The sequence below is a fragment of the Corvus kubaryi genome, unplaced genomic scaffold (assembly GCF_017639235.1).
Source record: "Corvus kubaryi isolate FWS band 111438036 unplaced genomic scaffold, C.kubaryi_AGA036_p1.0 37334, whole genome shotgun sequence".
In the NCBI taxonomy this organism is placed as follows: domain Eukaryota; kingdom Metazoa; phylum Chordata; class Aves; order Passeriformes; family Corvidae; genus Corvus; species Corvus kubaryi.
This window is the reverse complement of record NW_024581108.1, coordinates 22819460-22832687: the sequence shown is the minus strand read 5'-3', so window position 1 is coordinate 22832687 and position 13228 is coordinate 22819460. Positions and strand designations below refer to the sequence as shown.

The window sequence follows — 13228 nt, the reverse complement described above, 5'->3', positions numbered from 1 at the left end:
ATTCGAAGTTATTACAAGATTTGCCTTCCTGGGCAAAAGATGAGGACACTTGCATTACACGAGGCTGAGTTTGAGCTCTCAGAGCCCAACATGATCCTTCACTGACAGCCCTGATGTCAGGTAAGCCATGGATGCATTACTGTGCCTGGCACTGAAAATAAACCATCGCTCTTCATTTAATTCCTTTCCCCCTCCTACTTTGCAAGGAGTACAGAAGCAATAAAACCACTCAATCCTGCACCTCTCCAGAGCTAAAAGGTTTAACCAAATCTCAGCTGATTACAGCCCACTCCAGGATAACTGTTCCAGCTCCTCAGCAGCTGAGGTGTTGCTGTAGGTGTTGAGGTGCCCGAGCTAAGCACGGCAAGCTTAAGCAGTTTAATAGTGAGTCATGCCCAGACCACTTAGGACGCGGGGAGTGCCGAGTGGGCAGCTCAGCAGGCAGACACTGAGGTAAAAAACCCTCTCTTAAGGACAATAATCTCCTTAGCTGGTATGTCAGCAGCTGAAAAGGGACATATGAACAAGCCCTGTTCTGTAGCACCCTTCTGCCAGGAAATCTCTGCTGCTGGCTGGCACCTGGGGTCAGGAGGATCCTGTGTCCCACCCACTGGCTTGGGGAAGGAACAAGCCCTGCAATGCACTCCCCTTTACACCACAGCAATTATGTCACAGGGCTTTGAGGTCACAGCAGACTCACACCTCCACGTGACCACATTTGGACACCCCATAATCTGGATTTCCTGAGCAGTCAGGTACTGATACCCCTTGCAATATAAAAATGTTTTAAATGCAAACGATTCATTTCATGTTTTTATGGCTTACATTTTATTATTTATAAAATGACTGATGTATGATACTCATAGCTCGAGAAGGGAAGAACTAGTAGATAGATAATCATATTTCATTATCAACATTCATTACCCTCTAATGTCATTAATCTGTCAGTACCTGCTTCTATGAATTAATTCCTTTGGCTTTCCCCAATCTGTGCCTTGTTACAATATAATGTCTCATGTCTGCAAGGACAGGAGAATCTGGCTGCTTGAAACTGGCAGCAAGCAATTTGCATTTGGGCTTTGTTAAAATGACAGTGAGCATCATTGAGGCCAAATGCAAAAAGCCAGGCTGGAGGAGGTTATAAAAATTTCAAGTGGCAAGTGTCTCTCCTTTTATCTGGCAGTAGTCATTAAGAGGCCATATGTCATTGTAACACACGAAATTCAAACACAGGAGACAGAGGCAGAGCTCCACATTACACACAGAGCACCTTCCCTCTACACATGGTTTACTTCCTGCTGATGGGACAGAACTAAACTGAAGCTGGAAGTGGAGAGTTCCTCCACCAGCAGCCAAAGCCATCACACCCACCCTGCACGGCTGGATGCCTCAAAAGCAGTTCCTCTGGCACTCCAGGCTCCAGGAGCTGGAGCAGGAAATACACCTCTATAACTAAATCCTAGGATACTTTGAGGACTCATTTATTACCTGCACCTCAATTTGTATGTATATCTAATCCTAGATAAGAAAGGCATTTGGAATGTTTCTATCAGGGAACACTCCACTTCAATAAAATCAAACATATTTATACGAAATTGAGAGGAAAAAGGAACCTCAAAAGGTTTAAATTACAGCTTTAGCCTGGCCTTACTCTGCACACCCTGGGGTTCAACACTAAGGCTGAAGACTTTTGTTTTAGAAATCTCATTCTCAGGAATTAAAAAGGGGCATTAATCACTAGTAAAAATGCACCACAGTGTTAAATGTACTCACTTCCTTTATCCAGAGCAATTTAGGTGGCTGCATTTCCACAGACATGGCTCCCCCTACATAGTTCAGAACCCTGTGCTGGGTTGCATTGATGCGCTCGACTTGACTTGCTGCACGATGGTCCATCCACATGATCACATTCCTATGGTTCTGTCCTTGGGGGGGAAACAGAAAAAAGAGATTATTTTAGCTCTGGTTTAGCCCCAGCTCAGTACTGCAAGTTACTAGGCTCTAAACTGCTTCACATTTTCACTTCTACATTGAAAACTCAAATTCTATTTGGGTTAATAATTCAGAGTGGATATCTAAAACCAAAATTTTAGCCCTCTGAGCCAACTTTAGGACATGCTGAGCACTGAGAATGCTGACTGAAACCAATCCGGCTTCTGAGCATCCAAGAGCTGTGAAACACCACGTTCTCTTCTATTTCATTCAAAGAACCCAAACTTCTCGACAAAGCTCATGTATTTAGTTAAAAATAAAAAGGAACATTTTGGTGACCAGAAACTAAAAATGTGACAAAATCTGAACAATTATGTTGTGAATTGAAATTAACTCAATTGGCTACAGGGATTCTCTTTCCTCTTCTATGGTTATGAGAAGAACTACCCTAATTCCTTTCCGAAATACTGTTTCAAGGGGGATAATTCGCTGAAATGCTTTTCTTTTGGATGTGCAAGGAGAAAGCATTTGGCAAGTCTGCATCAGACACAAATGAGAACAAGAAGCAAAGAACATTTTATCCAAATTAACCTCCAGAGGACCTGCCAGACAGAGGGAACAGTAATCCAGGTGACACTGCAGATTCCTCTCTGGCTAAGCACACTGCATTCTACATGGCACAGCCACTCAAGCATCATCTCGAAAACACACTCTAAAACAAGGCAGAAGTACGAGGCACATCAGTATTTCTAAAATGGATTGAAATACAACTTAGAGCTGTGAAACTGCCTGAAACCCCACCACTGCAAGACTCTTCACAGCATTACAGTATTGAGTGAATTCTTGTCTTGTTGTTTAGCACCACCACTGTGTAAACTCAAAGTTCTTGGGGATATCAGAGCACATAAAATGAGAACTGAATTTGACTTGCTAGACCCAAAATAGCCCCAGATATCGTTAGGCATTGAACAGATTGTAAGAGACTCTCAAACTGAAAAATAAATAATCTGATCTAAATTTAGAGAAGGACGTTTTGGGAGCAAAGCTGGTTTTTTGAGAAGGATAGGAGGAGATGACAAACACATCTGAGAATAGAAAGGGAACGTACACAGAATTACGATCACGTCTCTGTAACTACTGGTATAGCACACACCTAATCTTAAGCAGGATTCACTGGGGAAAAAGTGCAGCACAGATTTTTTGTGAATCGTCTGAATCATCTACCCAAAAACTAATAAAACCCCCCCAGATTTTTAGAAAAAGGGCACAGACTCTTTCTGAAGTTTAGCACTGTCCTAGACAAAGACAGAACACCAGTGTAAGAAAATACACAAACTGAACTTCTTGCCTGCAGCTCCATGACAGAGCAAGCATTTAGACTACACTAACAGTTACATTTTTAACATTCCTTTGACCAGTGTGGATGGGCATTTATACACACTATAAAAACCATGATCAGTACAGTCTGGAGAAGAAAATATGCAGAAAAGAAAAATGAGCATAGATTTCCCTAAGAAGCAATTTCTCAGAGTTAAGATGAATGAATGTGATCTTAGGATGCCAAATATTTAACCAAACAGTAAGTAATTCTCATCTCAAATTTAATTTTGCAGTAAAATTAGAACAGTAAACCCAGGGGAAAAAATCCCCTTGTAAAAAAGTTTGTGTCATCTCCATCTCCAAGAGTCAGCCCCACCACTTGGGATCTGGATGACATGGAAAGTTCCCTCCCATCAGCAGTAAAACACACAGTAATACCATGTTTTGTGTGGAGCCCTACCTTGACAGTTGACTGCCAAGGGCTGGAACTGTTTATCCACCACAACAAGGGAACAGGTAGCATCAAACCCCAGCCCTCGGATCTGGCTGGCATCCACTCCACGGACAACTTCCTGAAAATACACAAAACACACCAGAATACAAATATATCTATACACGTGCAAGTATCATGTGAATAGTGAGTACAGAAAATGAGTTACAAGTTAGCTCAAACTCTGAAATTTCCTAAATTCAGTATTCTTTAAAACTTTGAAACATAAATACATCAAATTACCAGAAATTCTTTGGGTTTCAAATCTGATTCAGAGGTCTTTATCCACAGTCCTGGATAAAAGCAGGAAGCAGAAAAGTATCAATAAATCAAGGTAGCAGAAAACCTGTAATGTTGATTTTGTCTCTTTTCTAAAGCTTGGAGCTGAGCTGCATGTGAAACATGGACACAGGATTAGGACCAAAGTGTTTCCATCAGTTACTTCACTGACTTCCTGCCTGTGGAAGCAACAGTCTTCCAGAATTGCTTTGGTAATATTGTATTTGCCTCACAATACTGAAGGGTTCGAAAAATAAAGTCTGTCAAAATCTGTAGCCATGATAACACCTCTGCAATGCACACCTTTGCTCAGCTACCAAGAGTTTCAATAGCACACTTTTTGGAAGGTTTTCAAAAAAAAAAAAAAAAACCAACCCAAACCATTGCCCCAAAATGCCTGAACTTCATGGCTCCCAGCAGCACTGGAAAAAAAAACACAACACCCACAAGGATTAAGTGCCAAATGAGGTTGCAAGACACCTAAAATGTAGCACGGTAATAAATTGCCACTTCTTGGCAACAATAAAAATATCATTATTTTAATTAGTACTATAAAGAAAGACTTTAAGTAGACTTGCACAGTGCCAGTCTCTTACTGGCTCTGTAAAACTGCAGTTTCTGAGACCATTTTATTGCTTAAATATAAGAGATTGCATTTAAAGAGGTCCAGAGCAAGAACAAAGCCACTCAGAGAAAAATCAAATAAACAGAGGAAGACTTGCTCTGCCTTAACATCAAGCTGTTCTTCCCTATCACTCCTGTCACTCCCTTCTTTTCCTTGCATCCCACTCACCTTCTCCATCTTAGGGCATTTCTGCAGAGCCAAGCTCATTAATGTTTGAAAAGGCTGATCAATAACAAGACAATGGGTGAACAGTCCATCTGCAAATTACCAAGTGTATCATGAATATTTAAAAAGCCAACCTTAGAACATGGAGCAGGCCGGGGCTTTAGTAAGGAAGATGAAATGGCCTCTGTGTGCACTGCAAGCAAGGTCTCTAATTTACCTTTATCTCCAGCATGTACAGGCAGAGCCCTGGATCAGAGGATACAAATTTTCCCCTATAGTAAAGTCTGTTTCAATCTGGTTTTATGCTTGATACTATCCACAGACATTTATTATTTATTTTGGTCTTATAATACTGGATCCTCTTACAATGAGGATCACAAGTGTTACTTTAGGGGCCATCCACAAACCAGATTACAATTCCTCTACAATAAATTCTCCTTTGTGACTCCAGAACAGCCCAATGCACCTCTCTAGATATATGCACTGCCAGGTTCTGAGCAACCTTGACTCCTCCAACAACTGTCTCGTGGGTAGAGCATACAGCTAAACAAAGCTCACAGATGTGACACCTGAAGGCAGTGAGTAAATCCTCCCCCAGCAATAAGAGCACAAAGAAAAGCCTTTCATTCTACTTGCAGTTGTAGCATGAGTTTTTTTCACTCTGGCCTTCAGCTCCTCACCAATAAAACAGACATTGTGAGGCTGCATCAGCCTCAAGGTGCCTTTAATGCACAAGGGTGGTTACAAGTTACACAGCATGAACAGACCCGAGTGGAAGTGACAGGCACAGGGACTGCAGGACCGTGAACATTCCCACCTTGCAGAGCCACCTGCAACACAAATCCTTCATTTTGTCCTTGCCCACCTTTGTGACAGAGCAGCAGGCAGCCCAGATGTCTGCAGAGGATTGCTCATAGTGGTCTGGCCCGGGCTCCCAAACCTGGATGCGTTGCTCTGCGTGTGCCACCACCGTCCCAAACCCGTCCACCAGAGCCGCGCGAACGCTGGCTGAGCCCACATCAACTCCAACGTAGTATTTCACTGCAGTCTGCTTCTCACTGGGCATTTTTAATAAAACCTGTTGAAGAAAAAAACCCCGGGGGGGGGGGCTAAAAGCAGATAAAATGACTTGATGGAAAAAGTGCCAAGAGCTGCTGCCTCCAATCATGCCAAACATCCACCTGTGGTGCGATGCTGGTAATTATAAAGTAACCACGTGACAATCAGGTACACGTTACCCAGAGGAAAAAAGGAATAAATAAAGTTAAGTTTCCAAGAGCTCTCCACCATCACTTCACACCACTTTAAAGACTCAGGCAATAATTTTCTGAAAATGTGTTGAGCCATGAGAACATGGTGTGAAGTATCTGCCTACTCTTTGACATCCTACAAGAACAAAGTGAGGTTAAGTTAATTGATTTAATTTTTCACAATGAGTTGCTTATTTCACTATATTAACTATTTGACATTTAATACAGTGACAAATTCACTGTTCTTAATTTCTCACAGTTTGTTCTTAATTAATAGTTAACATTTACATTTTAATCAAGCTGTGAGAATGCTAAGAAAGAGCTGATAGAAGTATTTGAAACGTCAGACAAGTGTTTAGCGCTTGTTTGAACCTATTACTTCTCTGAAACACATGAAACTCAGCTGACACACAGCTTCTGATACTCAGAAAATGAATGGATTAATTGGCATTTAATGAATACACGGTATTTACAGAGCATCGAAATGGCTCCACTTAGAAACAGCCCACTTCTCCCAAAGAAGTGACCTGGATAATTTCTGGATTTGGCAGATGGGGTGGTTAGAGGGAGGAGTATAGGCGAAGGGGGAAAGATTTGCAAAGTCCTGATTAACAGAATATGATTATTCACATTTCAAATTAATTTTTTTTTCTTTTTTTTTAATAGTAACATTGAGTACAGGTCAGGATCTACTGGCACAATGTAGGTGGCTGTTCACATCCATGGCTGGCTTGTAACCAGTGCTGCTGATGGATATCACAAATCTACAGCCACTGAGGGCTAGAGGCAGCAGGTGAACTAGAAGAGGAAAAAAAAGAGCCTCTTATTTCAGAAAACTCCAAGTATGATTCTGGATAATAATTTATTTGGACAAAGTTTCATTTGCACTGAAAATAGCATAAAAACACCTTGGCTGAAGAAACCAACTGAGGCTTCCCCTCCTCCCACCCCTTAAACAGCTCATGGAAATGTGGTCAGTCTGTGGAGATCTGTAATCACACAATCATTTTTTCCTGCTTCAATCTGGCCCTTCATGCCCAGACCCCACTGCTGGGTCCAGGACCCATGTTTTTGTTCTGTGCTTGGCCAGCACGAGGGAGTTCTGTCCCTGGTACAGACCAAAGCAGTGACCACACCGCATTCTGCCCACACCGTGCAGGGTCACCAGAGTAGTTGTACAGATCAACAGCTTCTAATAATGTCAGGAAGTAGAAAAAACTCCAAGCTATAGAGCATATTGTGGTCCTGCTGGAAATCCTGGCTCCTGCCTCCCAGCATGCTGGTTCTGCCCAGCAGATTAGGTGCAACACACACTAATCTCGTTAAGCAAGGTCATGTGTCCAAGCGATGAGCAATCAGCTAAAAATAATGGTGTGCCATGAGTCTAACACCTAGGAATATTGGCAAGAAAGCGTGCTTTATTTTCTTGGCCCTGGCTCTGTGACCTGGTCAGAGGAACAAAAGCCAATTCCTCTGCCAGAGAGGACACCTCTGCTGCTATGGGTGATTAATACTGCATCTGTCACCTGGAGGGGGGACAGCACTCAGCTTCTCCCTCTCAGCCCTCGGCTGGAAAAGCAGTTTCAAGATATTCTTTTCAACACAGTTTTTACTTCTTAATTTTGCACTCCATCTCCCCAAAGCTCCAAAGGCTGGCTGCAGGTGCTGCAAGCTCCTTGTGAGAAATTTTACGACAAAGACATTGCATAATACTATTCCTGATACTATCTCACGAATTTCCCTATTTTTCCCCTATTTCAGCTCTGCCTTTAGCTGCTGACTCATAAAAAGTTGAGAATAAACCACAAGCTGCAAACCAGATCCTTTTTTTTTTAAACATAGGCAAATCCTTCTTACTTGCTCTTCACAAAATACAAATAGCAAAAGGAGTATTTTATATCCTGCCTCCTGCTCACACACACAATATTACTCCAAATTTCTCTTCCTTGTATGGCAGCCTTGATTTTAGCTCATTAATGTGTTTTTGCTACTTAGAGAACAAGCTTAACAGATGTTAGAGAATTAAGCTCACAGCACCTCCTACTCAGCACTTAAAATTATGGCTTTGCATTGGATTCTTCCCACAAACATTTGAAACCTGGAACCCAATCTGCCCATGTAATGTTTACTTTCCTTTTTTTTCCTTACTAAGCAACCAGGATGTGCCTGTGTGAGTGACTGGGCAGGAAGCAGAGTTTGTTTATGTGCTTGAGCAGTGCATATCAGCCTTTGCACAACCACCAGTTTACTGCTGTCAATCAGAGGAAATAGGAAAGAGTTAAGTGACAGTACAAAACCAAGAACCCCAAACTTACTTTAACAGGTCTCTTTCTGAATAAAGCTCACCTAGACCCACAAAGGAGTGCTCAATACCTCATGAAAAAGAAGAAAGGCTAAAAGTAAATATTAATCCTTTTTCGAGCACAGCAAGCACTAAGTTACTGAGCCTGTTCAAAGTAAAGTGTCTCTGCAACAGGATCTGATCTGCTTGCAAAAACATAATTTGATGCCAAGATTTTTTTGGAATACCAAACACTTGGTATGCCACCTACTTATCAACCCCATCCACAAAAAGCACTGTCATCTCTAGGTCATAAATGCCAGCAATTATGGACTCTGCCCAAGGGTATTTCTTGAGAACCTAAGAACTCTGCAGAGAAGTTGGTGGAAAATATTTAGCCAAAGTACAGTGATAAGAATTTTAAAGAGGAATGTTGTCATTCTGTTTTGTTTCCAGAAGATTCCTTTGGTACAAGAGGAAGCTCCAAATCAGAGATGAAGGAACTCTTTAATGGAATTCAGAGGTAGCAGAAGGTCCCAGCACAAGCTTCTTGCTTTGCAATTTGGACACCAGCATTCATTGCCATGTGAAAACTGTTGTGCAAATAAAACGTTGGGTTTGGATTTTTTATCAGCTGGATTCCTAGCTTCTGCAGGCAGCACAATCATGAGGAAAACCGTGAACCAGAAAAATTACTGAAATAACATGTCCTAAAAGTCCAGTCAGACAGGCCAGTTCATCAAGCACAATATTCCTAACACGACACCAAAATATTTTATGCATGTTTATGGACTTCCAAGGGGTGCAAGGCAGTGGAGATAGTACCTTCTAAATCCCTGATGTATCTAGCACAGGAAGCCTGGCTCCTTGCAGCCAAGAAAAAAGGCCTCCAGAACTTCAATACAGCCTCGTCTGTCCACTACAGAATTAGGGCCTCACATTTTCAACTTATTATTTGAATTTGCAAACAGAAGGACAGGGGCAGAGAAAAAAACCAAAATTAAAAGACATGTCCAGCTTGACCATGTTAATCCATGACTGTAACTGCTAAGTCAGGACAAGAAGCCAAAACTCCCTCCAAGCACTAAACCAGCAATGGCCTCTTTCTCTGCAAATCACAGCAGGGACAGAATGGCTTTTCAAACAAGCATTTATGATCAAAAGGCCACAGCATATTATAAATATTTATATGGCCCATTAAATAATAGTCTGTATAAATATTATTCAAAATGTGCATGCTGGAAACCACAGACTTCCCAGTTTATCCTTATACAAATGTGTTAGTTTTCCCACATAGGCAATGAAGAAAGAAAAAGGAGGGGTGAAACTCAGTTGCAAAAATATTTCTTTAAAAAAAAAAAAAGAAAATCCTTAACATTATTTACTTTAATTTAGAAGGAATGAGTAAGTAACCAGAAGACTTTTTCATGAGCACTGTTAGACTCGTCTGTCCTACTTTACTTCACGGTTATCGAGCTGCCAGGACGTACCTTTCTGTGAAAGCCACGGTGCAGGAGGGCTACACTCTCACATCAACACAGGCCCAAGCTCAGCATAAGCTTTCAGCAGCAGCAATTTAGACTTTGTGCTGCTGTGTGCTTAAACACAAGGAATTAGGAAGGACTGGCATGTCTCTTTTAAACTTTGGTCTTTGGAACACTGCGGGCTGCCCAGACCTGGCGATCGTGGATAAACAGTGTGTTTTCAGGAGTGCAGCTGTGCTTTCCCAGGGGTTACCAAGAAAAAGATTAACAGGCTCAAATTAGGCTTCATAAGCTTCATGTGAAAAGATCTAAATATGCTAAAGAAAAGCTGCTTTTCAATTGTAGAAAGGAGATAAACCAAAACAAGCACTTTTGACATTATACTGGAAATTCAGCACTTTGTTGGCTTTCTAGAGTTAAGTAACCAATACAAGGGGGTGGTGGTAGAGTGGCAATCTCTCCTTGAAGACGGTGAACTCCCTTTCCTCTTCCAGCTTCTGTAATTCCTGTTTGAATGTGGAAAGAAAAAGAAGGCACATGTCTGTGTGGGAGAGCAGGAGCAGATGGGGAATTCTAACGCTGTGCTGAAGGGCAGTACTAATATAGAGAATATCCTCAAATGCCCAAGGGACTGTGCTGTAACTACCAACAAGCATTTATTTTTCAGCTACCCCACAGCAAACAAAACAAAAACAAGGAACAAAAGCACAGCTCAGCTCCCCTTTTCCCTTCCCCAAACAGAAACAGGTACATGCAGGATCTCTGTCTTAGGAATGTGAGGACTGTGTTAACAATAACAAAACTGGAATAAATAAAAATGGAGCTGGGGAAAACATGCTTCTTCACTGAAAACCAAACACTTCTAGATTCTTTCATCAATTCTCCAGTACATTCTGTGAAGGTGTCTTACATCTTACAAGGAAAACCAGCTTCAAATAGTGGAAGATTTCAGTAGTAGGATCTGACCCTGACTCCAGTCCCATAATATCTAGATTGTTCTATCAAAACCTTCCTAACTGTCCCCCTACCATTTAAATATTGTGTCAATAAATCCCAGCATAGGCAGGACTGAAAATATTCTACTATTTTCTAGTATCTCCTTTTCTCTCTATAAATAATTCACTATGTACTAATTTGCTGTAATGTCTCTCCAGATCTTTTTTCTTCCCCTTGCTTTCAGTGTCCAAGACAAAGTCATTACTTCATTGCTGCCCTCTGCCCTCTAATTCTATCTTTTGGATTTTAAATACTTTCAGCCCAAACTACTTCCACCTGCTCTGACATAAAGCAAGGCATTTTGAGTTTATCCTGGTGTAACCAATAAGTGGAGAAGTGAAAATGACTAAATTATTCTAAGAAAGTAGATCCAAAATTTATTTATTTTCAGCTTCTCCTGCCTACATAGATATCTCACTCAGGAACAGCAGAAGGATGTCAGCATGACCAGTGTCAGTAAATACCAAGCTCTTAAGTGTACAACAGAGTTGGTTTTCTCTATATTCTGCTCCAGAAGAGGTTTGTACTAAACAGAAGAATTATCAGCTCTCCTTCCAGCTCCTGTCTTCAGCTCACACAGGCAGACACAGCCTGTGGTACTGATGATCAAACAGGAGCAATGGCATTCTGGCCCCTGATTAAAGAGCAGAGTATGGCTGTGCTGGCTCAGATGAAAGGTACAATTAGCCCAGGATCTTCCACAAACAGCAGAAGCCGTAAGAAAAGCATATGCCTGCCCTTTTCATCCAGCAGCACTTCCCCAGGACACCTTTCCTCCTGCTATCTATAGTAGAGGCACTTCCTGAGCCAGAAATTTTATCTTTAGGATTAGCAGACCTTGAAGGCTTTTTCCTCTCTAAATTTGTTTGTGCTCTTTCTGAATCCAGGGAAACTTTCCTAACTGCAAACTACAGTGGTAACAAGTTATAAAGTTCTGTGTAAACAATGCAAGAAAAAGCCCTTTGGTTTGTTCTGAGCGTGCCACCTGCTAGTTTTGTTTGATGTGTCTGAGTTTCTGAGCTAGAGGAGACGTTAAGCAATTGCTCTGTATTTACTTTCTCCATGCAGTTACGATTCCACCGCGTTCTGCATCATCCCCAAAGGCCTCACTGCAGTTATCCACAGACCATGGGTGTTGAGCTGAACTCTCTACATGGTCAGGTAAGTCAAAAAGCATTTTCCTCCTCTCTGACTGCTCAAGGATGTGGCAGTAACACAAGTACCATAACACACTGCAGTAGTTTGTACTAATAAACAGCAAGGAATGATACCAAGGCCACTTTGGGCAAGTGGAGACACTGCTCAGAGATGCTACAGTAGGAAAACAACATGTTGGAGTCAGCTGAGACATGCTGCTTTGGAGCACAGCGGTGGCCAGGGATTTCCATCTTCAGGCAAGTTCCAAAACACTGGCCTCACAACAGAGGGATCCAGGAGCTCCTTCCAACTACATCTTGGAGAAGGCTTAGGGCTACTGCTCACCCTGGTTTTCCCTGGCCCCGCTGAGGTTGCCGCACGCCCCAGTGGGCTCTGCATGGCAGCAGCACGAGGCCCACGCCGAGCACGCCCGGCTGCCCCCAGTGCTCCCCGCCTGTAACTCTGCCACACACAGGAAACAAGTGCAGCTCTCCCTGCTCCAGAGCTCACCGAACCCCGGGAACAGCAGAAAACAGCTGCAGAGAAGAGCTCTCAGGAAAAAGGAAGGCTGAGAAAAGGGCGACGAGAACACACAACATCAGATGAGAAGGCACAGCCTACTGGGGAAAACCAACAGCTCCACTTCCCTCCGGAGCTCTCTGGGCCCTGCTGGGACTGGGCCATCACTTCAAAAGCAAGGTCTGATCCTGCACCCATTAGTGGCAACCTCCCAGACATTATCAGGAGTTCAGGATTAAACCCCTGACGCTCGTGAACATCACAGGTGCACTCACACAGCGGCAGGATTTTGAACACTTGCCATAACCTCCAATTTGTTAAGCAGAGGAAATGTTGATCAGTTAATGCCAGGACACAATTCCCAGGCAGGAAAACCTAAGGAATAAGGGGGGTATATAACAGCACCCTTTCTTTTCCTCAGCCTGGCAACAGCAGTGGATACAACCCATGCACACCACGCTCCTGAGATCCATTCCCTGCACTGATTCTGCAGCTGCACGCATCCCCAAAGGCTGTGGCATCCCCAAAGGCTGTGCTAATGACCTGGCAGGCTGACGTGTCCCAAATGACACTGCAGAATGCCTGAAGCCCTGAAAGAAGACACTATCTTGTTTACATTGACTGAGGGGGAAAAAATGCCATCTAACTATTACATAAATTCTGGCTGTAGCAGCTTCATGACTAGTTGAAAAGAGGTAACAGGCTCCAAAGTGACTGATAGACCCAAGTGTTTGGATCCACCGGCTTATC

General features: G+C 42.5%; 1 protein-coding gene across 9 annotated transcripts in view; it reads right to left on the bottom strand.

Annotated features, from left to right (window-relative positions):
- The window catches only part of FGGY (FGGY carbohydrate kinase domain containing), a 282932-nt gene that overhangs the window by 112449 nt on the left and 157255 nt on the right, over positions 1-13228 (bottom strand). For 7 of the 9 annotated variants that reach the window (XM_042030819.1, XM_042030821.1, XM_042030825.1 and 4 more), the window contains 3 exons: positions 5677-5889; positions 3713-3824; positions 1774-1925 (listed from right to left, as the gene is read on the bottom strand). In XM_042030819.1, the coding sequence (XP_041886753.1) occupies positions 1774-1925; positions 3713-3824; positions 5677-5877 (465 nt within the window). In that variant the 5' untranslated portion in view covers positions 5878-5889. Of the gene's footprint in view, positions 1-1773; positions 1926-3712; positions 3825-5676; positions 5890-6731; positions 6860-9832; positions 11171-13228 lie in introns of those variants that run through there. The other 2 variants (XM_042030822.1, XM_042030820.1) reach the window with 2 other exon arrangements.